General features: G+C 41.9%; 1 protein-coding gene across 1 annotated transcript; it reads right to left on the reverse strand.

The window, feature by feature from the left end:
- Positions 1-1674: 1674 nt before the first annotated feature.
- mRpS31 (mitochondrial ribosomal protein S31) lies at positions 1675-26716 on the reverse strand. The gene is made up of 7 exons (XM_076183659.1): positions 26548-26716; positions 21408-21564; positions 18923-19025; positions 9732-9882; positions 7129-7296; positions 3940-4160; positions 1675-3250 (listed from the first exon to the last, which is right to left on the reverse strand). The coding sequence occupies exons 1-7, from the start codon at positions 26595-26597 to the stop codon at positions 3027-3029; spliced, it is 1074 nt and encodes a 357-aa protein (XP_076039774.1). The 5' UTR covers positions 26598-26716; the 3' UTR covers positions 1675-3026.
- Positions 26717-27921: the final 1205 nt, after the last annotated feature.

A 27921-nucleotide genomic window follows, 5' to 3' on the forward strand; every position in this document is an offset into this window, starting at 1 on the left:
GCTTGAGATTAAATAAGGGAAAAGAAGAAGGGGGGGAGATTGAACATTGGGAAAGGATGAGAATGCTGGCCGAAATGTCCACAAAGGGTGGTTTACATATTTAAAATTTTGCTGGCCATGGGTGTTGGGGGAATTACGTGAGGCGAGATGTTAAACATGCCCCTGTTTTAGAAGCAGCAATCATTCAAGGAACGAACACTAATGAACAAAACGGGCATGTTTAACATCTCGCCTCACATAATTCCCCTAATACCCATGGCCAGCAAAATTTCAAATATTTAAACCACCCTTTGTGGACATTTCGCCCACGGATGTTTGGGCCAGCATTCTCATCCTTTCCCAATGTTCAATCCCCCCCCCCTTCTCCTCCTCCTCTCTTCTTTTCTCTCCCCGTTCCCTCCTTTCCCCTTATTTAATCTCAAGCATTTGTATCTCAACTTGTACTTGGAAAAGCTGTAATAAGCGAAACGTCGTACAAATAAAGGCTCTGTCCTCATATGGTGTTTAACTCGTCAAGACTACACCTCAACAGAAGGGCTTAACAGCCACAGCTGATTTACCCCTACTGCTTCTTTACATGGGCCCCTTCCTCTCATCCGTTTGAAAAATTATAATCACAACCACTCTACTTTGACATCTATCTTGCCATTTCTCTTCCTTGTTTAACAGGTATTACCCCAAGTGCCCAAGTCTCCCTTCACTCTGTTCTTGGTGTTCACAAGTGTATAAATGGTGTGTACAAACCCAGTTAAAGTAATTATTTTTGGTAAAAGTTGAGAGCAATGCCTGTTTGAATTCTGCCTCGCAATCAAGTTCATAGTAAGGATAGAATACATGAAATTACCTGCTTCAAAAAATCCTTCATAAGGAGGCATTAGCCTAGCCTCCTCCAAGATATTAGTGACAAACTGAATCACAAACCATACCAAACTACATATCCACTCTAGTTCCTCAAAATCACTAAGCAAAACAAGGGCTTGGAAATTGTAATGGGCTATAACAAAACATGTACATCTATTCAAACTCTATTTTGCCCCAAAGAACACGTGAGAATCGATGGAATACCATAATTCAGGAGTCCAAGCCCATAAATGTATCACACACCCCTCCCCTGCCACCTCTGACGTCAGTAAAGGCATATCCACTGTTGTCAGCCCTCTCACCTCAGCGACAGCAGTGCCCATGTTCTTCCCCAGGCCACCCATCTTGCTGTAACTAATAAGGGCATGAAGGAATTCATGATCATCATAGCTATTGCTATGATGTGTATAGGGGTGACTGACTATCATGAAAATGTTCATATTGAAGGCTGCACAAGACCTATGTGACTAGCTGACACTCCAAGCAGCCTCAAAGACAGTTGACCTTTCCTCCAACCCCCACCCCTTAATGACTACAGTGAGGAAAATCACAAGCTCGAAGTTCAAGGTCATGGCTGTGGAAGGCAGCAACACCACCCCCTCCCACCCTGCTCACAATACAAAGACTGTCCAAGTCCCACCCCCTACCAGCCTGTCTTCAGACAACAATTACACACTAATGATGTCTCTGTGCAACATTGGAATACGAATAGATGAGGTTCCCCCCCCCTACCTCTATGGTGCCCCCCTCCCCTCCTCCCCACTCCAACCCCCTCCTCCTCCCCACCTCCCCCTCTCCCACCCTACTCCTCCCTCCCACTCTAATCCTCCTCCACCCCTCTTCCACCCTGGTTGTGAAAAGATGAGAAATTGATGTGGCCTGAAGGGAGTTGTTTTTGTCTGCTCTGTAAATTCTCAACCAGATGAAGGAGGAAGGTTATAATCAAGTGGTAGGGGTAAAGTTGCTTTGCCTGTTGGAACCTGCTGTAGAGGTGCTATGTCTTGCCTTGGCTTTAACATGAGCAGTGAGCATGGAACAGCGATGACCCTTCATCTACAAGGAGCTAAGACAAAAGGGACAACAGATGGGCACACATGTTGTGTGTCTTCCATGCCTGGAGTCAAGAAGTGGGGTGGAAAAACTATAGCTCATGTGCATGTATTTACCTAGTTGTATTTTACGGGAAGGGGAGCTATGCTCGTGGGGTCCCGTCTTCATTTCTCATTTTATCTAAACAATTTTTAAATTCATGTATTGTTTTTGCACACACCACTTTCTCATCTAACTTGTTCCAACTGTCTATTACTCTGTGTGTGTGTGTGTGTATGTGTATTCACAACTGTATGCATATATACATATCACAGAAAACCCACTGTTGGAGTGAAAGAAAAATTTGATATTTTGGCTGCCAACTGCAGCCCTCTTCCGGAAAGTACATTTTATCTATATACCAAGGGATTTTTCCTCTTATCAGGGAGGTAGCCAAACCAAAAGGCATATACCCACTCCCACCAATTTCATTCCCACCCGTTCCACTCCCATCCATCACCCTTTCCCTCCTCTCATCTTAGCTCCTCATGGATGATGGGTCATCCCTGTATCTTGCCTGCTGCCTTGGGTCAGAAGCAATGTAGCAAGACACAGTAAATCCACAGCAAAGCAGCTTCACTCAATTGGTGACACTCCCCTCTTTGTCCCCTCAGGCATAAAATGGGAGGATGGGGAGAAATCCCTTTGGGTTGCATCAAAATATCATTCACACATAACCAATCCCTAACCCCATTCCCATCAGTACAAATATATACAATTATAACTAACATTAGGGAGTGGTTATGTATGAACGATATTTTGACGCAGCCCGAAGGGATTTCCCCTTGTCTTCTCTTTTTTAAGCATGTGGGGACAGAGAGAGGGGGTCGCCAATTAAGTGAAGCAGCCTTGTTGTGGATGTGCTATGTCTTGCTTCACTGCTTCTGACCCAGGGCAGTGGATGGGATACAATAATGACCCATCATCAAAGGGGAACTAAGATGAAAGGGTGGAATGTGGTAAGGGTGGGAGTGGGTCCTTGCCTTTTGATTTGGCTACCTCCCTTGTAAGGGGGAAAGACACCTTGGTATATACTAGATAGATAACTAACATCAGAACCCCTGACTATGGATCAGTTATATTGCACCAATTTCTTTCAAGACCGATTCTTTGTCCTCAAAATAAGTTTTGTACCACATTATATGATTTTTCTTTCTTTCTACAGTTAAGTACGGATTTTTTGAAAGCCCTGTGCACACCAATTCCATGAAGTGTCTGATTGGTCCTCTCTTAGGGCACCAGTCTTCCAGATGTTGTTCCAAAAATATGTGCTCGTGAAACCCAACGCCGTCTTCAAGTCCTGCAATAAAGTTTAGGAATAAGAAGCAGAATACTAAAATAGTGTATCACAGTAGATGCAGTGGTTGGCACAGTCCCTGGGCCCTGACACAGATCTCTCTGGGAAGAAAATCAGCAAGACTGGCTGAGACATAGATTATGGGCCTCGATAAGAGGGGCTTTTTACTACACAGGTGGGGGGGGGGAGAAAAAAATATATATATATAAAGAGAAAGAATAAGAAAAGGAAAAGAAAAGAAAGGAAAAGAAATAAAAAAGGATAAAGAAAAAAGAAAATTGAGGAAAAAAAGGGGGGGAGGGGGGGTTACACAAAATAATCCTGATGCCCCTGGTGGATCCACAAGTCACTAAGGAAGAGACATTGTGTTGCTATCTATGGAGTGTTAGTGTGGGGCACCATGGAATGAGGTCTTCTGTGTGGTGGTCACATCTAGGGAAGTTTGAGTCTGTGGCCAGGACCATTCTGCTTTGATATTGTTTTAAATGCTCGATGGTGTCCTGAGAGAGATTTTTCTGTGGAGTTGGAAGGTGCTGGTATAGTATTGACTTTGGTAGTCTGTCTTGGAGAGCTTGTTTAGTGATGCAAGTGTGACTTTTCATGTGGATGTGATGTGTGGTCCAGGTGGAAGGCTGTTATATATGTTATATACAAGTACACAAGGTACACTTACCAATACAGAAATTACGTACCATATTCATTATCAACTGGAAACTGCCACATCTTCCCCTGTTTAGTCCACTGAATCATTTCTTCAAAACCATTAGCAGGTGGGTGGGATACCATCAGCTGCAATTCTCTATCGTGGGTGACTCTCCAAGTGGGCAAATTTGAAGTTGCTCCTGTGTACTCCTTTTCTTTAGAAAAAATGTTAAGGGGATCTGATCCAAATAGGTCTACTCTTTTATACTCTCTGGAAAAAAAAAAGACAAACATGAAGAAACATTAAGACATCTTTAAGCCTAAATAATGTAAATACATACATACATATACCAAAGGCTTTTTCCCCCTACATGGGGGGTAGCCAAAAAGAAAAAGGCATAGAAACCACTTCCACCCATTTCATTTCCTATATATTCCACTCCCCTCCACCCTTCTCCCTCTTATCTTGGCACCTCCTGGATAATAATGTAAATAAATAATGTAAATAATAATGTAAATACATACATATACCAAGGCTTTTTCCCCCTTACAAGGGAGGTAGCCAAAAAGGGAAAGGCATAAAAACACTCCCACCCATTTCATCCCTACATACACTCCACACCCCTCCCACCCTCCCTCTCATCTGAGCACCTCCTGGATGACGGGTCATCCCTGCACCCTGTCCACCGCCCTGGGTCAGAAGCAGTGCCGCAAGACACAGCACATCCACAGCAAGGCCGCTTCATTTAATCGGTGACCCCCCCTCTCCGTCCCCCCTTGCATATAAGGAGAGGACGGGGAGAAAATCCCTTCGGGCTGCGTCAAAATTTACTCACACATACTACCCCACCCCCACCCCCCTGCCCATTCCTCCTCATGCAATCACAACATCATCCATATACAACCATTCTCCACTCACCTCTGTCTTCCGTCCTCTCCCTTCCTTCCTCAACAGACATTCCCCTCTTCCCCAAAGCCCCCTTCACCCCATCCATCCACCTCATCCTAGGACGTCCCCTCATGTTCACTCCCTCCACATCTGCCTTCCACACCTCCTTTACTAGTCTTTCTCCACTCATTCTTTCCATGTGTCCAAACCATCCTAATATTCTTTCATCAACCCTATCTCCCAAATCCTTTTTCACCCCTGTTCTCCTCCTCACCTCCTCATTTCTCACTCTATCCAGCCTAGTAACCCCCACCATACTTCTCAGACACCTCATCTCAAACACATTCAAACTCCTTCTCTCTTCTTCTCTTATGTTCCACGTTTCTGCCCCATACAGTGCTGTTGGCACAATCACTCCTTCATACAGTCTCCTCTTCGCATCCATTCCCAAATGTCTATTCCTCATTACACTCTTTAATCCACCAAGGCATTTACTCGCTTCTCTCAATCTACATTCTACCTCCACCTTCACTCCACCTTTTCCTGCTACACTTGCACCCAAGTATCTAAAACTATCCACTTCCTCCAGTCGCTCTCCCTTAATGTTCACTTCCAGTCTACTGCCACCTTCACCCCTTGTACATCTCATCACCTTACTTTTACCTACATTTATCTTTAGCTTTCTTCTATCACATACTCTCCCAAACTCTGCCACCAACTTCCTCAATCCCTCCTCTGACCCTGCCACAAGCGCAGTGTCGTCCGCAAACAACAGCTGGCTCACCTCCCACTTTTCTCCATTTTCTTTAACCATCTCCAATCCCTGACCCACTACCCTAGCATTCACCTCTCGCACCACCCCATCCATGTATAAGTTGAACAGCCAGGGCGACATAACGCATCCTTGACGAAGTCCCACCTTTACCTCAAACCACTCACTCTCTCCATTTCTAATCCTGACACAAGCTCTACTACTCTCATAAAAACTCTTGACAGCTCCTAGAAGCTTTCCTCCTATCCCATAAATCTGCATAACCTCCCAGTGCCTTTCTGTCTACCCTATCATAAGCCTTTTCCAGATCCATAAAAGCCCAAAAAACATCCTTCCCCTTTCCTATAGCTTTCTCACATATCTGTCTTACCACAAAGATCTGATCTACACAACCTCTACCTGTCCTAAATCCACACTGTTCCTCACCAATTACTCCTTCTGTTCCTCTCCTAATCCTCTCAATTAAGATCCTCCCATAAGCCTTCCCTACTACACTTAACAGGCTAATCCCTCTGAAACTCAGTCCACCATCACTGAACCTCCCTTTTTCAGACATTCTGCATGGCATCCATCCAGACCAGGTGCCTTACCTGCTTTCATCATCTTTACAACTGCCTTCACCTCATCCTTCCTTATTTCTCCTCCATTCTCCTCACTCATCACTCTCATTTTCTTCGCATTTCCCACTGCAGCTATCTTTCCTTCCCTATCCTCCTTCACATTTAGCAACTCTTTTTATTACTTTCAAAATTTTCTGTCATACTCCTACCCCATTTCACATCTGCTCTCCTCTTTGCCTCCTTTACCTTTTGCTTTACTTCTCTTTTCTTTTCTTTGTACATCTCATATGACTCCCCCGTCCTCTTTTGTAACCAATCTGTGAATGCTCGCTTCTTCTCTTCTACAACCTTCTTTGTTTCCTCATCCCACCATTCACTACCCTTTCTTCTATTTCCCCCGTCCTTCTTGTTCCACACACCATCCTTGCACACTTTAAGACTCCCTCCTTGAACCATCCCCATTCCTCCTCCACACCCATCTCTGCTCCATCCTTTACTCCCTCCCACTCCTCCTTCAGCTTCTTTTCGTACTCCTTCTCCTTTTCCTTTTCATTCAAGGAGTTCACTCTAACAACCTCCCTACCTTTTGTCCCTTTCCTCTTTCTCCATCTATCCTCCATCTAATGTAAATAAATAATGTAAATATATGAGAGTAAATATTGAGCTATAGTGTACTGGTGGCACAACTGAAAGTGGGCAGGTTCTTGTATCTTCCTAATCCCAGGTTTGAGTCCTGCACCTCTCTGATTTCCACCAGCCATGATTGTTACCTGCCCACCCAACAGTCCAAGTAAATTAGGCAAAGGTGATAAATTTGGCCACAACTACACACCAGTCCTGGTGTATGCTTCTCATTATCATAATGCTATGCTCTAAAATTAATGAGCATTTTTTTTAGCTGATACCATGTGTTGTATATATTCAAACTTCAAAAGAAATCCTGAGAGAGATTGTGAGCGTGTGTGTGTGTGTGTGTGTGCAAGAATTTAAAGACTATACTATGCGGAACCACCCTTACCTCTTCCGTCTAAACTGTGCAGGAGCTCTGGGAGCTCCGTCAGGCTGAGTATCCTTAATGGTCTGTGGTTCAGAAACATCCAAGCCTCTTTTGTAGACTCTTCTGGTCCTGCTTTCTGGTGCAGCACTCTTGCGACTTCTCTCCACCTTCATTCCAATAAAAAGGTTACTGGAAGAGAAAACTTACATTAGAACAAGCTGCTTTCATATGAAAAACCTAATCAATTATGAAGAAACTTGGACTACATTCAGTCTGTTGATTCGGTTCTCCAGCAGGTTCCCCATCAAAAATCATAAGTGGTGTTGGTCATCCCAGACAACCATGAATCAAAGAAACATCCAACAATGAAATGGCCAACTTTTTCTATTGCACAAGAACCCTAAAATCCTTGGCCTGTATTTTGATAAGCATATGTCCTTTGGCCCAAACATCAAGAACCTAACGGTGAACATCAACAAGAAAATTTATATACTAAGATCAGTTGTTGTTGTTGTTGTTGTCGTTCCCTAGACTGTCTGTCCGAGCAGTCCCGTCTCCCCAAGGAATGCCATAGCCGAAACTGGGTTTTCCCACAAATCCTTTATAGAGCGTATGTTGTGTTGTTTGCGTGCATGATTGTGTATAATGCAGTCTTCCATTATGTGTTGTATGGTATGGGGTGAAGTGTTACATCCTGGGCAGCTGTTCACAACGCAGTCATCCAGCCTCTTCTGGTAGCTCAGAAGTGCTGGGTGGTGACCGCACCGCAGTCTGGCCAAGTGGACTCTGTCCTTTCGTGGGAGAGAGGATTCAGAAGGGTGGATATCAGGGGGTCTGGCATGCAGAAGTGTGTTGTCTTTCAGTGTGTTAATGGAGCGGTGAGTGATATGATTATGAATGTGTTTCCGGAGGCTGGTATTTGGTGGTTGTGGAGGAAGAGAAGAGAGTATTTGTGCGTGATAAAGGGTCTTTGGGTGTTGTTTTAATGTTTCTTGGTGTGTGTGGGTGTACAACACCTACAGACCATTTACACCATGAAACAAAAGTTCTCAAAGTCAAGGACCACCTCGACGTGAGAGGCACACAAACACTTGCCGCAGCCACCACAAACACATCACACCCGCTACACTACATAGCAGAACACCCACACTAAGATCAGTAGTAAGTACAGGTTTTGGTCAATAGAAACACCAGTCAACAGTATGCATACAGCTCATAAGAACTACACCCCACTGCTTTCATAGCATGGTTCCCTACAACCAAGAAAACAGACAACCTACAAACTACACAAAGCATTGAGAATAATAACAGGACTCGCTAAAACCATGCTAATACAAGTTGCACTAAAGGTCAATACGTTGCTGCATGCCAGACCCCCCTGATATCCATCCCTCTGAATCCTCTTTCCCCCAAAAAGAAAGAGGCCACCTGGCCAGACTATGATGCAGCCACCATCCAGCCCCCCTATACTATACAACACATTATGGAAGGCTGCATTGTACACTATCACACACACTAACAACACAATATACACTCTATAAAGGATTTATGGGAAAACCCCATTCCAGTTGTGGTGTGTCTCAAAGAGATGGGACTGCTCAGCCAGAGTCTAGGGAACGACAACAACAACCACCCTAACAGAACATCTACATCATAATACTGAATATCAACTTGGTGTCTTACACTCTTGATCCATTAACTCAGTCTCCTCCTCCAGTAAACTCGAATAAATTATAAATTCACTTGCCACCTTCTTCAAGCTTTCCTTTGCCTCTGTTAGCAAAACAATGTCATCTGCATATGGTTTTTTAATATCCATTCTTTCTAATTTTTTGCCAAACTCCTTCCCTCTATCATTATTCTTGTGCTCATCTCTCCTCACTCTCAACCATATAGTGTGACATTACATACTCACCTCAAACCAAAATCTACCTCAAGCATCTTTTTATCCTTATTCATCACTCTCACACAAGCTTCATAATCATCATTGAAAACAAGCTTGTCATTGTGTCTAAATCTTTTCCTATCAACTCTTATCATATACCTTATCCAAGTCTACAAAACATGGATAAAATTGCTACCCTTTCTCACAAATCATCTCAGCAAGTTGGCTGACAGAAATTTAATCTAACCCCCTTTTTTTTTCTTTATAATAATAATAATATTAAATAAATAAAATATTCGTCTCTTATTCTGTTTACATTATCCTCCATATTACAATTCTATCATACACTTTACCCAGAATGTTTAAAAGGCTATATTCAAGCTTGCATCTTTTGCCCTGATAAGTTGGCACCATGTAAGTTTTCTTCCAGTTTTTAGGTAACTTTCCTCTATCACAGCATACATTACAAAAGTATTGACCACTCTTTCACTGCCTTATCTCCTCTTTTTTTTCAATAATCTTCACACTTACTTCATCAAATAGGCTACTGATTTCATTCTAACTAATGCTATATGAATTTGTTCAGCAAGGCAAAACCTTAGACTGAAGGTCTCTATTAAGAAAAACTATTCATTCCAGTCATCACAGCTGAGTAAAACTGTACTGCAGTGCTCAGAATAGACTTCCTAAAAAATTATACCACCATACTCCATGGACTAAAAACAAAGTAAGCTCTCACCTTATATTGACAGCCTCCTTATCTTCCTCTGCTGTGCTGCTGACGTTTTCTGCATGAGACTTTAAGGCAGAAAGTAGTTCAGACTCTGTCTTAGCAGTGTCTCCACCAAGACTCTCAGCTACATCTTTTGCAGCAACAGCAACTTCTTCATCTGTCAAATGAATTGTCAACAAAATTTAGTTTGCATGTTTAGAACATTAGCTAAATTGGTTTGCTACCTTAAATATATTTGAATAATTGATTAAATCATCCTATCTATCTATACACTGAGAACTTTTTCCCCCTTATAAGGGAGGTAGCCAAGTCAGAGGCACATACCTATTCCTACCCATTTCACTCCCACCACCACCTCCACCCCTCCCATCTCAGCCCTTCATGGATGACAGGTAATCCCTGCATCCGCCAACTGCCCTGGGTCAAACACAATGTAGCAAGACACAGTACATCCACAGCAAGGCTGCTTCAGTTAATTGATGACCCCCCTTCTCCATTCCCTTATGCAGAAAAAGAGAAGATGGGGAGAAATCCCTTCAAGGTATGTCAAAATATCATTCACATATAAGCACCTCCTACCCCCCTCCCTCCCTTGCATAATAGTATCATCCATACACAGTCATTTTCCACTCATCCCTATCTCCTACCTTCTCCCTCCCTTGCTCAGCAGACATTCCCCTCTTGCTCAGTGCCCCTTTCATCCATCTCGTCCTCGGTTGTCCCCTCAAGTTCATTCTCTCTACCTTTGCCTTCTACACCTCTCTGCCTCTCTTAAATTCCAAGTCTCTTCTCTTCTCCATACAATGCCATCAGCACAATCACCACTTCATACAATCTCCTCTTTATATCTATTCCCAGTTGCCTATTTCTCATAACACTTACCCCCCAACACATTTACTTGCTTTTCTCAATCTACAATTTACCTACACCTCCACTCCTCCCTTTCCTGCCACATGTGACCCCAAATACCTAAAGCTATCCACTTCCTCCAACTTCTCTCTCCTTTTAGACTTACTTCCAACTCACTGCCACACTCCACCCTTTTACATCTCATCACCTTACTTTACCCACATTTACCTTCAACTTTCTCCTATTGCATACCTTCCCAAACTCTGTCATTAACTCCCTTAATCATTCCTCTGATCTTGCCACAAGTACAGTGTCTTTAGCAAAGAAAAACTGGTTCACCTCCCACTTTTCTCCATTTTCTTTGACCATCTCCAGTCCCCTGCCAATTACCCTTACCTTTACTTCACGCATCACCCCATCCATGTACACACTGAACAGCCATGGTGACATGACACATTCCTTATGCAGTCCCACCTTTACCTCAAACCACTTGCTCTCTCCACCTTAACACAGGCTCTACTATTCTTGTTGCTCTTGACTGCCCTTAACTCGTTAACTCAGATATGCCGCATGGGAGGCAGCACTGGGGAGAACCGATATGCCGCCCGGACGGCACGATATTCAACCCCTTATAGAAATCGCACTAGATTTGGTAGCGCTTTCATACTTTTAGGGAAGTTTGTCTGACTTATCAACACTGCCTAGAGAATGCTACGATGCCAGTTAGTGCTTTCATACACGCAGTAGAGCGTTGATACACGTGGTGACTCGGGAGTGCTTTTTTGCATCTTATTTATCGGGATTATCTACCTCAATCAGTGTGAAATTAGTGTAAACATACCTCAAGGAACTAAGAGGAAGCTTCTGTATGCGAGTGACAGTGATCCATACGATCGAGAACCAAAAACAGAGGAAAATGATTGTGATAGTGACACTCATAGGCCACGCAGGGCTAGTGATGCCAAATCCACCAAATAATTTTTTCTGCACGTTTATGGTGTCCCTAAGAACTTGCTCTATCTATCTGGTGCAAAAGGTGCTTGAAACCAAACTGAGCTGATACCAACCATCGTGCAGGATCATCTGAGCACACCGTAGCACGCCCCCCCCCCCCCCCGAGTCTGGTAGTAAAAGCTGCCGCTACTGATTCTCGCACCAGATCTACAACTTCCGACATTTCTCATGGCCATCCTAGAGTGGGTATATGATTTTTATGTGTCTTGGCCGATGCGCCTGAGTATTCCAAAGAAGTTAAGCATAATTTTATTCAATTTGGTAAAACTCGATTTTTCGGTTATAAATTCGTCATCAGAGACAAATTGATTTGAGGGGTCGTCGGATTTTACAGCTTTCCCCCAATCCCATATATCTGCAAAACCTCCCAGTGATGTCCTATCCTCTCATAAGCCTTTTCCAAATCCATAAAGGCCCAAAAAACATACTTTTTCCTAAAACAAATTCACAAATCTGTCTTACCACAAAAATCTGATCAATGCAATCCCTACCTTTCCTAAACCCACACTGTTCCTCACCAATTACTCCCTTTGTACCTCTCCCAATACTCAAAACTCTCCCCTAAACCTTCCCAACTACACTCAACAAGCTGATCCCCCTCTGAAACTACTACACTATGTATAGACACGGTAAAGGAAACATGGACTGGAGGTGAAGCTTTATTCCTGACGTTTCGTCTAACGACTTTCTCAAAGGAATGAGCATACTAGAAACATACAGAGATTATAAACCCGCCTTATGGCTCAAGGGGGTGTGCGAACGTATAGCGCTGCGTCCTGATTGGCCCGCTGAGACAGCCAATCACGAAGCGCTATATTAGCTGAAGATTTGGCCCAGGTGAAGCTCCCAGCCTTATTGTTGATATTCGGACGAGTGGTGATGTACGCAGCTTCTATAGATTTTCTGACCTTCTTATCCATACCTTCGTGTAGAATCTCGGCTCGGTTCCATTGTGGGAGGTGCCCAGAATCGTCAACATGCACCACCATTGCGTTGGTGAGTCTATGGTGATGGAGGTCGGCCTTATGCTCCCTGATTCTAGTGTTAAGGCCCCTCTTAGTCTCTCCGTAGTATGCTTTATCGCATGATGTGCATGGGATCTTATATACGACGCTGTCTTCTCTCCCCCTCATCTTAGTCCCGCTTTTTATCATGTCACCAATCTTCGTTCCCGATGTTACGGCTGCTTTAACTTCCGTGCTCCTGAGCATTCTAATAATGTCTCCTACCTTCTCAGAGTTAGGAAGCGCCATGTATGATGTTTTTGTGGTGGCGTTGCCTTCTCTTAACCTGCTTGTGTGGATTATTTCTTCCGCTCTTCGTCTTAAGCTCAGGATTAAGCCCTTGGGGTAGCCAAGCTTCAAGAAGGCCGCGATGATGTATTCGATTTCCTCCTCCAGGAATTCCTCGCTGCATATCCTGTAGGCACGCAGGAAGAAGCCCATGACTACCCCCTTTTTCGTCCTCTCATTGTGTGCCGACAGGTAGTGTATGAAGTCGTCACGGTTCGTAGGCTTTCTGTAAACCCTGAACAGGAGGCCCTCAGTAGTCTTTATTAATAGGGTATCCAGAAACGGAAGCTTTCCCTCTTCTTCCTCTTCTATAGTGAATTGGATCTGCGGATTCACTCTATTTAATTGACTCCTGACGTCATCCAGGTCTGTCCTGTTCGGAGCGATTATAAGAACATCGTCCACGTACCTGAGCCATATTGCTCTCCTTCCTATGATATGAGAGTAGTGGTCCTTCTCTTGGACCTCCATGAAGAGGCAAGCAGCCACGGCACTCAGAGGTGACCCCATTGGTATTGTGTGCGAGCAGCGAATGGAGGAAGGTGGGGAGACCGGATTTGATCAACAACATGTCAACTAGACCCTTGACGGACACGGAAACCGAGGCTTTATCCCTGGGTCTCAAGTTTGACACAGGGATTGGTAACAAGAGCTTTACGGACTACACCTTAAAAAACAGTATTTGGTCGGACACCGAGGCCGAGAAGGGATTCAAGCAAGGGGTCACGGCATGCTGCATAGCCCTCTCTGCCAATACTCCGAGATCCCTCCCGCGAAGATACATCTCAGCGCTGAAGGAACTCGGTAAGGACAACAGCATTTTCATCTCACAAGCAGACAAAGGGGGCGGCGTCGTGATCATGGACAAAGCAGATTACGTGAGGAAGATGGAGCAATTGTTGGAAGATGAAGACACGTACACGAAGAAACGTCCAGGTCACGCCAAGGAGGAAGCTATGATTTTTAACGGTAAGGTGAGAAAGATTTTGGGAGGCTCGGAGATGGGACGCAGACTAAAACACCTAATCGAGGAGGACCCTCGCCCGCCAACAATGAGGGGTCTTCCCAAGACCCACAAACCAGGGGTCCCCATGAGACCTATCACATCAGGGATTGGCAGTGCCCCCCACCGACTAGCGAAGGTTTTGGCCAAGCCCCTATCTAAAGCCATGGGATCCATAAGTGGATCTCATTTAAGAAATTCAGAGGACCTGCTACGCAGATTAAAGGGGACAAGCATGAGGTACAAGAAAATGGCCAGCTATGATGTGAAATCCTTATTCACACAAGTTCCCACAGATGGCGCTCTGGAGGCAGTGTGGAGAGTGGTCATCAACAAGGACGAGGAGGAGTTGCCGCTGCCCAGGGGAGACTTCATGAAGCTGGTATCCATGTGCGTAAACTTTGGTTCATTCACCTTCGAGGGAGAGGAGTTTCTTCAACACAGTGGCCTTGCAATGGGGTCACCTCTGAGTGCCGTGGCTGCTTGCCTCTTCATGGAGGTCCAAGAGAAGGACCACTACTCTCATATCATAGGAAGGAGAGCAATATGGCTCAGGTACGTGGACGATGTTCTTATAATCGCTCCGAACAGGACAGACCTGGATGACGTCAGGAGTCAATTAAATAGAGTGAATCCGCAGATACAATTCACTATAGAAGAGGAAGAAGAGGGAAAGCTTCCGTTTCTGGATACCCTATTAATAAAGACTACTGAGGGCCTCCTGTTCAGGGTTTACAGAAAGCCTACGAACCGTGACGACTTCATACACTACCTGTCGGCACACAATGAGAGGACGAAAAAGGGGGTAGTCATGGGCTTCTTCCTGCGTGCCTACAGGATATGCAGCGAGGAATTCCTGGAGGAGGAAATCGAATACATCATCGCGGCCTTCTTGAAGCTTGGCTACCCCAAGGGCTTAATCCTGAGCTTAAGACGAAGAGCGGAAGAAATAATCCACACAAGCAGGTTAAGAGAAGGCAACGCCACCACAAAAACATCATACATGGCGCTTCCTAACTCTGAGAAGGTAGGAGACATTATTAGAAAGCTCAGGAGCACGGAAGTTAAAGCATCATTAACATCGTGAACGAAGATTGGTTACATGATAAAAAGCGGGACTAAGATGAGGGGGAGAGAAGACAGCGTCGTATATAAGATCCCATGCACATCATGCGATAAAGCATACTACGGAGAGACTAAGAGGGGCCTTAACACTAGAATCAGGGAGCATAAGGCCGACCTCCGTCACCATAGACTCACCAACGCAATGGTGGTGCATGTTGACGATTCTGGGCACCTCCCACAATGGAACCGAGCCGAGATTCTACACGAAGGTATGGATAAGAAGGTCAGAAAATCTATAGAAGCTGCGTACATCACCACTCGTCCGAATATCAACAATAAGGCTGGGAGCTTCACCTGGGCCAAATCTTCAGCTAATATAGCGCTTCGTGATTGGCTGTCTCAGCGGGCCAATCAGGACGCAGCGCTATACGTTCGCACACCCCCTTGAGCCATAAGGCGGGTTTATAATCTCTGTATGTTTCTAGTATGCTCATTCCTTTGAGAAAGTCGTTAGACGAAACGTCAGGAATAAAGCTTCACCTCCAGTCCATGTTTCCTTTACCGTGTCTATACAACTTGTTCACATGGATTTTCTACTACACTATGTCCACTTTTCCCTTGTAAAGTGGAATTATGCATGCACTTCCTCAGTCCTCAGGCACTTTACCCTCCCTTACACACATATTCGACCTCACTAACCAGTGCACTATTACTGTACCTCCTTTCTTCAGACACTGCATGACACCCATCTAACCTAAGTGCCTTACCTGTTCTCATAATTTTCAGAGCTACCTGCACCTCACCTTTTCTTATTTCTCCTCCATTTTCCTCTCCCATTGCTACCACCAATCCCACTTTATCCTCCTCCACATTCAATAGCTCTCTAAAATACTCCACCCATCTTTACCTCACTGCCTCCTCTTCCATTAACCACTTCACTCCGGGCCAAAATCTCACGGGCAGCATTAGGTGCCAAACATACAATGTTGCGTCATAATACTCGCATCATAAAAAATAGTCACCGCTTATATCGATCGTTCTCTCTTTCACCCGTGAATTTTTATAACCATAGAAAATGTGATGAAGCCAGTTTAGAGAGTATGTCAGTTACGCAAGGACAACTACAATACTGTAAATATAATCACGACGCTGATATTGCAGCCTCGCGTATCCACTTGCTCCCCATGCCGCCTATGTAGGCGGCACCGTATGGAAGGGGTTAAGATCTGTCCATCTGTGCCTTTTACTTTTTATTCTTTACTTGACTCATCTCCCCTTCTTGATTTCCTTCCAAAACATCTTTTTATTGCTTTCAAATTTTTTTGTCATACTCTCTCCTCCATTTTGCATCTCTACTTCTTGCCTCCTTTATCTTTTAGTTTGCTTCTCTTCTTCATAACTCTCATATTTTTCTCTCATCCTACTTTGCAATCAGTCCCTGAATGCTTGCTTCTTCTCTTCTACTACCTTCTTCACCTCATCATCCCACCACTCACTACCCTTCCTTCTATTTTCTTCCATCCTACTTGCTCCACATACCATATTTGCATACCTTGTCACATCCTCTTAGAAACACCCCCATTCCTCTTCCACACCTATTTCCACTCTATCCTTCACCACCTCCCATACTTCTCTCAGGTTCTTCTTGTACTCCTGTTCCTTTTCCCTCTCTTTAAACAGTTTGCTCTAAGTATTTCTCTACCTTCCACCCTTTTCCTCTTTCTCCACCTATTCTCCACCTTCAATTTACCTTTCACAAAAAAATTATCTTATATTCCCCCACTCTGTCCCCTAAGAATATGGACATCAAAAATTCTTTCTACTCTTTTCCTAGATACCACTACATAGTCCATTAATGCCTTATCAACCACCCTTCCATCCACCACCCTCTCCCATATGTACTTATAGCTTGACTTTTTTCCTTAACACTCTTAGCTATCAACTCTCTAAACACATATCCACCATTAACTCTCCACTATGATTTTTACCAGGCACTCCACACTTCCCAACAACTCCATCTATTGGTTCATCCCCTACTCTAGCATTGAGATCTCCCAATACCACTACATTGACATTCCTCCCAAAACTCTCTACACATTCATTTAAATCTATCCAAAAAGTCTCCGTTTCCTCTACACTCTTCTCACTACCAGTTTTCCTTTCATCCACATTAACCTCTTGAATATGATGACGCCTATGTATGGTTCATGAGCTGTGAGTTAGTTATACAAGGATACTGGCATCAGCTTCCTGATTATATCTATTTTGTAGTAAAAAGACCCCTATATTCTGTAAACATGCTTGACCATGTTTTCTGTGACGTAATATTCATTCAGGGTGAAAGAGAACAAGTATAACACCAGTAACTTTATATTTTGTAATGTATGTATTGTGATGCATCATCATACATCAGGCAACCTTATGTCCATCCGAATATTTGATTCGTATTGAAGAAGTTAAACTTGAAGAAACCTTCTACTCCACCACTCACTTACCTACTTACCTACCTCCTTCTACTACCTTCTTCACCTCATCATCCCACCACTCACTACCCTTCCTTCTATTTTCTTCCATCCTACTTGCTCCACATACTATATTTGCATACCTTGTCACCTCCTCTTAGAAACACCCCATTCCTCTTCCACACCTATTACCACTCTATCCTTCACCACCTCCCATACTTCTCTCAGGTTCTTCTTGTACTCCTGTTCCTTTTCCCTCTCTTTCAACAGTTTGCTCTAAGTATTTCTCTACCTGAAAGGGGTTTTCAGTCCTCTTTCTCTCACTCCCAACACCCTCCCCACTACACTCCCAAACTCAAAATCATTCCTCCCTTTCAATTTAGTCTCGCTTAACACCACCACATCAATCTTCCTTCCCAATTACTATATTTTGTATAGGATTTTATTATATCTCCAGTGCAGCCCACTACCCACAATCACATGAATTTATGGCCATGACAGTTGAAATAACAAAGACACTGCAAGGAAGACTACAAGAGACATAATCAACCCAGCAGAGGTACTACTTATACTAATGACAACAATGGCTAACAGCAAGATATAATGATGAAATGCTCAATGGCTGAGAAGCTTAGGGAGTCATAAGTTGGATATAGTTTGAGGCTGCATGGCAGCAAATGAGCTCATAATGAGGGGGACACTACATTAAATTTCCTGTTTCAAAAAGTCCTTCATACAGAGGTACTATCCTAGCCCTCTTTGAGATGGGGAGTTTAAGATTTTAAACTAAATAAATCACTTGCTAGTGATAGAGTATCTCCCAGCAGCCTATCTTTAAAACCTATGAACACCTTCACTTCCACTGAAAATTTCAACCTTAAGGTTCAAGCACTCAGTCTCCAAACAGGACCCACAGTCTATCAACTTTGACAACTTTCCCTCTGCTTTTTCACATAAGGGAGCTGTTAACTGGCAACTGCTCCCCTTCTCTTACTCCATTTAGCCAGTAACAAAAAACAACCCTCATCAGTACAAAACAAACAAGTCTAAAGCTTCCTCCCAGAGAGATCTATTGGAGGATCTGAGGGCCACTGCTGCCTTCTGCAGGGTGGTTTCTAGTCAGTAAAACTCGAGGCAACAGGTATTACGGTATGATATTATAACAAATATTTATGTGACTAACTTCAATATTCACTATTGCACAGTTTGAATTAAAGATCATCAATGGTCATTATATATAAAAAAAATATATATATATATATATATATATATATATATATATATTTCCCCCTTACAAGGGAGGTAGCCAAGTCAAAAGGCAAGTACCCCCTCCCACCTAAAAAGGAAAAATTACCTACATTCTAATGTTTCCTGTAAATTTGTATAGTTTTTCTATGAAACTTTCTGATTTACAAAGATGATTTTTTCCCTCTGGAAAGTTGGCTAATATAAAATAACTTATCCTTAAACTCTTCAACGTCATCACACACTGAATCAAACAATATTTCTTACCTATACCATCTGAAGGAAGTTCAACAGCCTTTTCTTTCTTCTTTCTTTGTTTAGGACGAGACAATTGAACTTCTGGTAATTTCTCTACTGGAATTGTGTCACTCTATATATAAAGAGAAATATATAAATTCAGCCTTAAACCTCTATACTGTAGATGGAGGATCAAGAAGTCACATTTCTATAATTTCATAGAGCTTATGGTTTGTGTTTAAATGTTTATTATGAAATTCCCTTTTTTATATTTATTTTCACAACAGTGGCTAAAGTACAGATTTTGCAAATGAGAATCAATTTCTATTCAAAATCCTATAAAGGTTCTTGACTGCCTAAGTTTTATGCAATCAATATTTTCAGGAGTTGAGTAACAAAGCAGCAGCATTTCAGAATGATCAGGTTTAACTTCTACTATCCCTTCATTCTGCTGTCCTTTCCTTAAATCTCTCCTTTACCACATCTATGACTCCACTTCTTTCATGAGATAATGTCCTCAAGGACAGAAGCACTGGTTACTGCTGATAAAATACCTGATACTTCACACAAAAGAATTATATTAGAATAAACTTTTGGTGAAATTTGTTCTAAAGCAGTTAGGAATCTTACTCTGCTCTAAATAAATCTCACACACTTCCAAGACAAATTTTCTTTTGACTTTTTTAGAACACAAACACACTAAAGTCATCCCTTAACATACATAATTTCAACATGCATAATTTATAGTTTTGAAAGAAGAATATGAAGCTAGGTATGATAAGTGGGCCTTTTGGCCACTTGGTCCAATTTGGCCAATATCTCACCTGCACATGTGATAAGGCCTCTTGTGGATTTCACTTGGGCACCCCTCTGGCCAATGGTGCAGGTGTTGCGATTATAATTCAACTGTGCAGATCTAATTATGCAGTTAAATTATAATATCCACTTATCTAAATAAAACACCATAACTGATGACCATTTGAGATACTAGTTTATGTGTACAAGTGTGTTTCGAAGCTTCAAGTGTGGTATATCAATGATGCTTTAAATACCTCATGTGCAACACCTAGTGGGTACCATATTGATGTAAAGAAGCTTGCCTTCTACACATCCTTCAACCTCCACATTGCTGACATAACCAGCAACCCATCCAAAAAAATCATGTCTGAGAACAACACCATGACTGCACCTATGCATCCAACTGCCATGCCCACTACATCAGCAGCAGCAGTACCTTTTATGACTTTGCACCCATCAATTGCACCATCATTTCCAATAGCGGCGATAGTTGCTATGCAACCTCTGCAGGTTGATGATCTACTTGAATCTCAGTTTGCTCTTGCCAACATCAGTTTCCACCACCAAATTCCACCTCGCTGTAGCTAACTTACCCATTTGAGTGATAAACCACCTCAGTGATGATGTCATCAACTTCACCAACTATGACAAATTGAAGCAGGAGCTGACCACCATCTTAACTAAGTCCTCACCAGAGCTGTTTGATGTCGTTGTACATCAAAAGCACACACTGTATAAAAATCCTACCACATTTCTCCGGGAGTTATGAAAGATAGGTAACCAGCTTGGCATAGATGGTGACTTCCTCAAAGCAGTGCCAGGTGACATTAGACCTCTCCTTGTGACACATGAAGGCACCCTACATGAGTTGGCCTGTGTGCACTGGCTTATGGTTCCGGCAACCATAGTGCTAATGTGTCAGTGGAAGGATACAAACAAGTGTTGAGTTCACCCTATGGTAATAATGTAGTGTATAATAGTGATAATAGAAGCATAGTTTCTACTTATTCCCATTAGAGTAAGTCAGTTTCATGATGATCAGCAGCAACAAATCTGCAGATTTGTACTATAGGGGATAAGCTAAGTCATGTAAATGTTGGTGAATTTTTTCCTCCACTCATAGTACAGTGGAACCCCGCCATTCATCTGCCTCTCTACTCGTACAACTTGTTATTCGTCCAACTTGTTCAAGTAAAATTCAACTCGTCATTTGTACGCTTGCCCCTCGATTCAGACATCACCTTGTTACTGGCCGCGCCATGCGGTCACTTCAGATCGGTCTCATGCTAGCTTCATCCATGCAAGCTTTGGGAAACTTTGTGCTACTTTATTGCTATTTTTTGTTATCTTTATTAAGAATAGTGCAGCCATGGGTCCAAAAAATATTAGTGATTCAACCAAGCCTAAAAGGGTCTAGAACGGATTAATCCAACTTACATTATATCTTATGGGAAAAAAATGATTTGCCATTTGTACAAATTGCCATTCGAACAGCCTCCTGGAATGGATTGTGTATGAATAGTGAGGTTCCACTGTAATATCTTACCTGATTCACGCCCCAATTCTTGTCCCTCATCCCCAGCTCCTACGTCTAGCCTGTCAGGAAACTCGATGGACAGTCTATAGAAGTATCTCTTGCAACTGCCAGACTGCCACTTGTTATGCTTTTTAGTTAAGAAAAAATCCTTACCACAAACATCATAATTTAATTACAAACCGTTGCTAATGATGATAAAAGATCATTAAGGCGTTGCCTGGCAGCATTCTTCTTTTCATCACTTGGTGATGCCTCTAAGGTGGTTGGTGGGCTTTCATCATTCTTGTTCTCACAATATCTTCGCTGAGCAGCATACTTTAATCTACACTGCCCTAGCCTGTAAAACATTAATTAAAAAATTAGTAAGTTTACCCATCACCATAAGTTGATCTACACAAGTACATATATTTCAAGACCTTCATCAATATTTAGGTCAATCAACCAATCAATCCGTTGCCCCTGGTCTCTCTTGCAGGAGATCCACAACCATATTTTGGTCAAAAATGGAAATTTCAATTTGGCATTATTGTAGTATTCACAGTACATAAATCTGCCCAAAATGTTATTACCATAAACTGCAGAAAGCACATTTACCTTACAGCCTTGAAAAAATCTCATTATGCAGCAAGGAGTGGACAAATCTCTAATTATTTCCAAACAAAAAGTACATACATATACCAAGGGTTCTTCCCTCCTTACCAGGGAGGTAGCCAAAGTCAAAAGGTATAATTCCACTTCCATCCTTTTCATCCCCACACATTCCACTCCCATCCACCACCCCTCCCTCACTCTCATCTTGGCTCCTCCTGGATGACAGGTCATCCCTGCATCTCGCCCATTGTCCTGGGTCAAGACTACTTCATTTATTCAGCAACCCCCACCCTCATGCAAAAACAGTGAAGATGGGGAGAAATCCTTTTGGACTGCATCAAAATATCGTTCATATATAACCACTCCCTAACCCGCTCTATACCCCACTCACTCCCTTCTATTCATCACAGTATCATCCATATACAACTATTCTCTACTCATCCCTATCTTTCAATTCCTTTGAAACTACTATACTCACATTTGTCCCCTTTTCCCTTGTAAAGTGGAACTATGCAGGCATTCCTCCAGTCCTCCTGCACTCTACCCCTTAGACAGACATCAAACCTCACCAGCCAGTCCACCATCATTGTACCCCATTTCTTCAGACACTGCATGACACCCACCTAACCCAGGTGCCTTATCTGCTCTCATCATTTTAGTAATTGCTTGCACCTCATATTTTCTTATTTCTCCTCCATCACTGTCATTTTCTTAGCACCTCCCACTGCAAACACCGTTCCCTCCCTATTCTCCTCCACATTTAGCAACTACCTAAAATACTCTACCCATCTTCCCCTTACCACCAGCTCTTCCATTATCATCTCTCCATCTGCACCTTTTACCATTTCTTCTCTACTTGATTCGTCTCACCTTCCTCTTTTAAATTCCTTCCAAAACCTTTTTATTACTTTAAAAATTTTCTGTCATACTCTTGCCCCATTTTAAATCTACTCTCCTTTATCCTTTGTTTTGCTTCTCTTCTTTTTTCTTTGTAACTCTCATATGTTTCTCTCGCCCTATTTTGCAACCAGTCCATGAATGCTTGTTTCGTCTCTTGTACAACCTTCTTTGTTTCATCATCCCACCACTCACTACCCTTCCTTCTATTCCCTCCCATCCTCCTTGTTCCACATACCATCTTTGCACACCTTGTTACATAATGTAAAAAACATAAAAAGGAGTGCCACTGTAATGAATATATGGCATACAAATATGTCATAAACAAGTAAATTCATCTTGTGATCAACCTTTTTTCCTCTTTTCACAAAAGACATCTATATTTTTCATGAGCTTCAATAAATATTTTACAAATTAAGAATCAAATAATATTAGTGATGGACATGAAAACATTTCCAGCAAGAAATACTGCAAAAGCATTGTAGAAGCAGAAAATATAAATGTTACTTCCTAATAAGAATCGTTACCTATGTTTTACTGAATGGAAAATCCAAGTCTGGGGACCACATTAGGAAATGGGAGTTTGAGTGTAATTAATGCATACACTGAGTGATTATCAATAGAAACAAACAATAGAATTGGTCAAGTCAGCAAGAAAACAATTGGAAAAACATATTGGACATCCTGACTTTGCCAGACTCACTAATCAATAAAGTTTTCCTGGAATACAAATACACCAGTAAAGGTCAATGTAATGCTGAAAAAAGGTAAAAGACTTAGTTTAAACAGTGTACAATTGTACAGTACTATACAACACTGATAGATGGCAGTACACCTAGGTCTCTTAATCCAACACTTACCAACCACCAACTGAGCAAATGTTTGGGCCTAGGACATAAACCCACTTCAGGAATTAACCCAGGTCATAAAACACCACCAATTCCCAAAAATGTATTATGTCCTGGGCACAAATATCTGCACAAGTGGTGGTTGGTGAGTGTTGAATTAAGAGACCTACGTGTGCACAACCCTCACCCTTCACTATCAACACATACTGCATGGTTTTCTTTCATAATCACCACTATCATATTGGTACATTGTCAATAGTTATTTTATATATTCAAATTATCAATTGGTAATGTACTAAACCAGTGGTTTCCAAAGTGGGCAGTATAACCCCCCCCCCTGGGGGTGATGGAAAGATGGGGGGGGGCAGTGAGGCGAATGGTGGTGGTAGGGGGGGTTACAGGATAGCATTAAGAGCAGTTAATAATTATATATTTTTTACAAAATCTGAATGACAAAATATAAACATTATATCAAAGGAACACATATGCAGTTAATAGAGGATAAATTTGGCATAATCATAAATGAATACATAGTTTTGCTAGTCCAAAGTTGGAGTAAAAAATAAAAGGTGTGTGTTTGCATGCATGTATGAGGGGACAGGTGGGAGGGGGTGCTAGGAATACACCTGGAAGCCAAGGGGGCGCTAACCTGGAAAAGTTTAGGAACCACTGTACTAAACCATTAGTAATTTACAAAGTTTGCAATAAATGGTAAATGTTTTTAATCAGAGTTTTGGAAAATAGCTATTTTTTTTAAATTAGTGAGAAGGTACCTAGCCCTTGGCAATTAGGAAGGTCTATGTTTTCATCCCTACCCTAATCTAACCTAGCCTACCCTACCCAGACTAGACCTGACCTAGCTAGGGATGAAGCTCCCCACCTCTAGTGGGTTGCATATTGCTTAATCAAGGGGCTCTGTCCCACTGGACTCTTCAAGGGGAGGGGGGCAAAGCCAGCCACCAGAACTCCTCTTGGGTCATACAAAAAGTTGGAGACATCCCAGAGATGTTTCTTAGGGCCAAGTCTGTGAGTGTAAATGGGGTTGAATTACTCAAAATAAACATAATTATCTTCAAGAAATATTGGATTAGTTTTATACAGTTTTGAACTTGTTATGTTATGTCCGGAGGCAGTCTTGGACCCAAATGTGAAAAGATGGTTGCTACCATAAAGGTTAGTCATTTGTTTGTGATCTTTATTTACAGAAAGGGAGTTACATTGGAGAATGAATTGGGCAATATGATTCCTTATGTTTATTTCACCTATTTATGCACAATTTTAGTTCCACCTCACATATTAACCACATTGCCACCTGGTGAATGCATCCATTATTTGTGGTTTGTGGAGAACCACTGGTATATTTACATGTTAAAAATGGCTGCATTCTATTTTGGTCTTTGTATAAACCATGCCATATCATGCATGAATAGGTGAAATAAATTTCTAGGAATTATATTTCCATATTCTTTCTTCAGTTTAACTCCCTTTCTTTAAATAAAGATCATAAACAAATGGCTTACCTGTATGGTGGTGACCGGTCTCACTAATTGCCGAACAAACTGAACAAAACCGAGAAAAGCCGAACAAAACAACAAAACCCAAACAAGGACGGGTATTGCTCAAATGCATACTTCTATATATATATGGTTGCATTATTTGAACTATTTTCTTTAAAATGTGTGATTTCCATGTAATATGATCAAAGAGAAGTTACGTTTTTATCCTCTGCAAAATTACCGAACACAGCTACGATTCGTCCAGCCCGCCGTCTATGATCACTGGTGGTATGGATCAAACTACACTCTTTTAAGTTTCTTACTGTTGTGTTAAATTACATGAAAATCACACATTTTAAAGAAAAGAGTTTAAATAATTCAACTATATGCAGTCTATTACACTAATAACACAACAGTAAGAAACTTAAAAGAGTGTAGTTTGATCCATACCACCAGTGATCATAGACGGCGGGCTGGACGAATCGTAGCTGGGGTCGGTAAAATTGCAGAGGATAAAAACGAAGTTCTCTTTGATCATATTACAGGGAAATCACACATTTAAAAAGAAAATAGTTCAAATAATGCAACCATATATATATAGGTGTGCATTTGAGCAAAACCCGTCCTTGTTTGGGTTTTGTTATTTTGTTCGGCTTTTCTCAGTTTTGTTTGGCAATTAGTGAGACCCATGGTGACCATCTTTTCACATTTGGGTCCAAGGCTGCCTCTAGGGGGGAAAAGAACAATATAACTCAGGCACTGAACAACACTTAATATTTTCTTGAAAATAATTGTATTCATTTTGAGTAATTCAACCCCATTTACACCCACAGACTTGGCCCCAAATAATGTCTCTGAGATGTTTCAGAGATGTCTCCATGATGTTTCCGACTTTTAGCACGAACCTTGACCAAGTGGCTTTGCCCCCCCCTCCCCTGATCTCTCCAGTATGGCATGTATTACATAGCTGGGAGGCTGTCCATTCCATTGACCATATCCCCCTGCAAGTTGGGGTGCATAATATTACATATAACATAGCCAGCAGGAGGTTCCAAAGCCAGCTGACAGACCTCCCATTATGTGTGTATCACCTATCCTGGGGGGCTTTGTCCCCTGGACATGCCCATTGGAGTACATTTTACCTGGCTGGGGACAAAACTTTGTGGTATGCCAATAAATTGCTTAATATTCTTGAAAATTTATCATTTGCGATGATTATTTACCGATGAAAATTGTACTAATGATCTAATCTAAATATATGAAGCATTGAAGTTATATTATAATATTGTGCAAGGTGCACGAACTCTTTCCTATTTTATCACAAATGTATATATACACAAACCAAGTAAATGAGTGATAATTTACTATTTCAGACAGCAGAGTATACTGATTAAGTCAATGTTTTTGAATGTATAAAAAATGGTCCATGGGAATTGCATGCAACAATCTCTTCTGTCCCAAAATTTCAGGCGACAGATTCAAAATTACCGTGCAATGTAGTTTCGAGTTTGTATTCCTCTTGCTAAATATCCTGACATATTGGAAACTTGGTGGTCGAAATGTAAATATAAAGACGTACAAGCCCCACTTTTCAGACATCCGGCTTTCGTCCGCACAACTGCATTATTGTTTGTAAACACAGAACAGATTCCGAGTGTGGTAAAGGAAAAAATAATATAAATAGAAATCTTATAAATATATTATGTACTGTGTAGTTTAGAAGAAAAAAAAGTGTACAAGTTTTAAGGTATATGCGAACGCAGCTGAATATTGCGGCCAGAATTATGATCATATTTCAGCAAAAAGGTGGATTTTTATATTCCAATAGATTATTAGAAATGAGTTACTCACAACATAGTTATTATATTTTCATTACACTCGATTAAAAATAGGGCTCTCACATTTTCCTAAAACTCACAGGGAAAATATTTTAGATTGTTGGCATTTCAGTTTATCTACATGGATGAAATAATAAGAATACATAACTGGTGGTGTGGTCCCCATATATTACCAATCAATCAGTCATCCGTTTCGAGTCCACTGCAGAATGAAGACCTCTCTTAAAACCATCTACGATTCACACGACTGCGCCAGCCATTGTCACGTCACTCGACAAACTTCTGAAGTCTCCCCCTTGCACGCTTCCCATCTCGCGGCGTCCATTTGCACCATCATCCATCATTCATCATCAACTTCCAAGTCTCACACCCATAGTTTATAGCTGGCGTTGATGATAAAATTTGTGTTTCTTACATGTAGGTAGAGAACCTCTCATGATGTTCTTATAAAACATTTCCCAAATAATTCTAACGCGCATTTTTATTAGATTTTCACAATTTTATTCAGTTTTAGCAGATGCCGTAAATGATTCTATTTTCTAACTTCTTCAAAGTTCTCACCATCGATTTTATAATTCCTTTACTTTTATTTTCAAACCTACTTTGATTTTTTTCATGTCACTACTGGTAGTCTGGTGTTTCTGAAATGAGAGTTATGTTATCTGCAAATCTAAAGTGAATGAAATATTCCTTATTAATCTTATAAAAAAAATCGTTCCTAGTTCTACATACATACACATACCAAAGGCTTTACCCCCCTACACGGAGGGTAGCCAAAAAGAAAAAGGCACAGAAACCACTCCCACCCATTCCATTTCCTATATTCCACTCCCCTCCACCCTCCTCCCCCCCTCTTATCTTGGCACCTCCTGGACGACAGGTCATCCCTGCATCCTGTCCACCGCCCTGGGTCAGAAGCAGTGTCGCAAGACACAGCACATCCACACCAAGGCCGCTTCATAAATTTGGCGACCCCCCCTCTCCGTCCCCCCATGCAGAAAAGGAGAAGACGGGGAGAAATCCC

Source organism: Oratosquilla oratoria, chromosome 1 (assembly GCF_046742065.1).
Source record: "Oratosquilla oratoria isolate Oo_2021 chromosome 1, ASM4674206v1, whole genome shotgun sequence".
NCBI lineage: Eukaryota > Metazoa > Arthropoda > Malacostraca > Stomatopoda > Squillidae > Oratosquilla > Oratosquilla oratoria.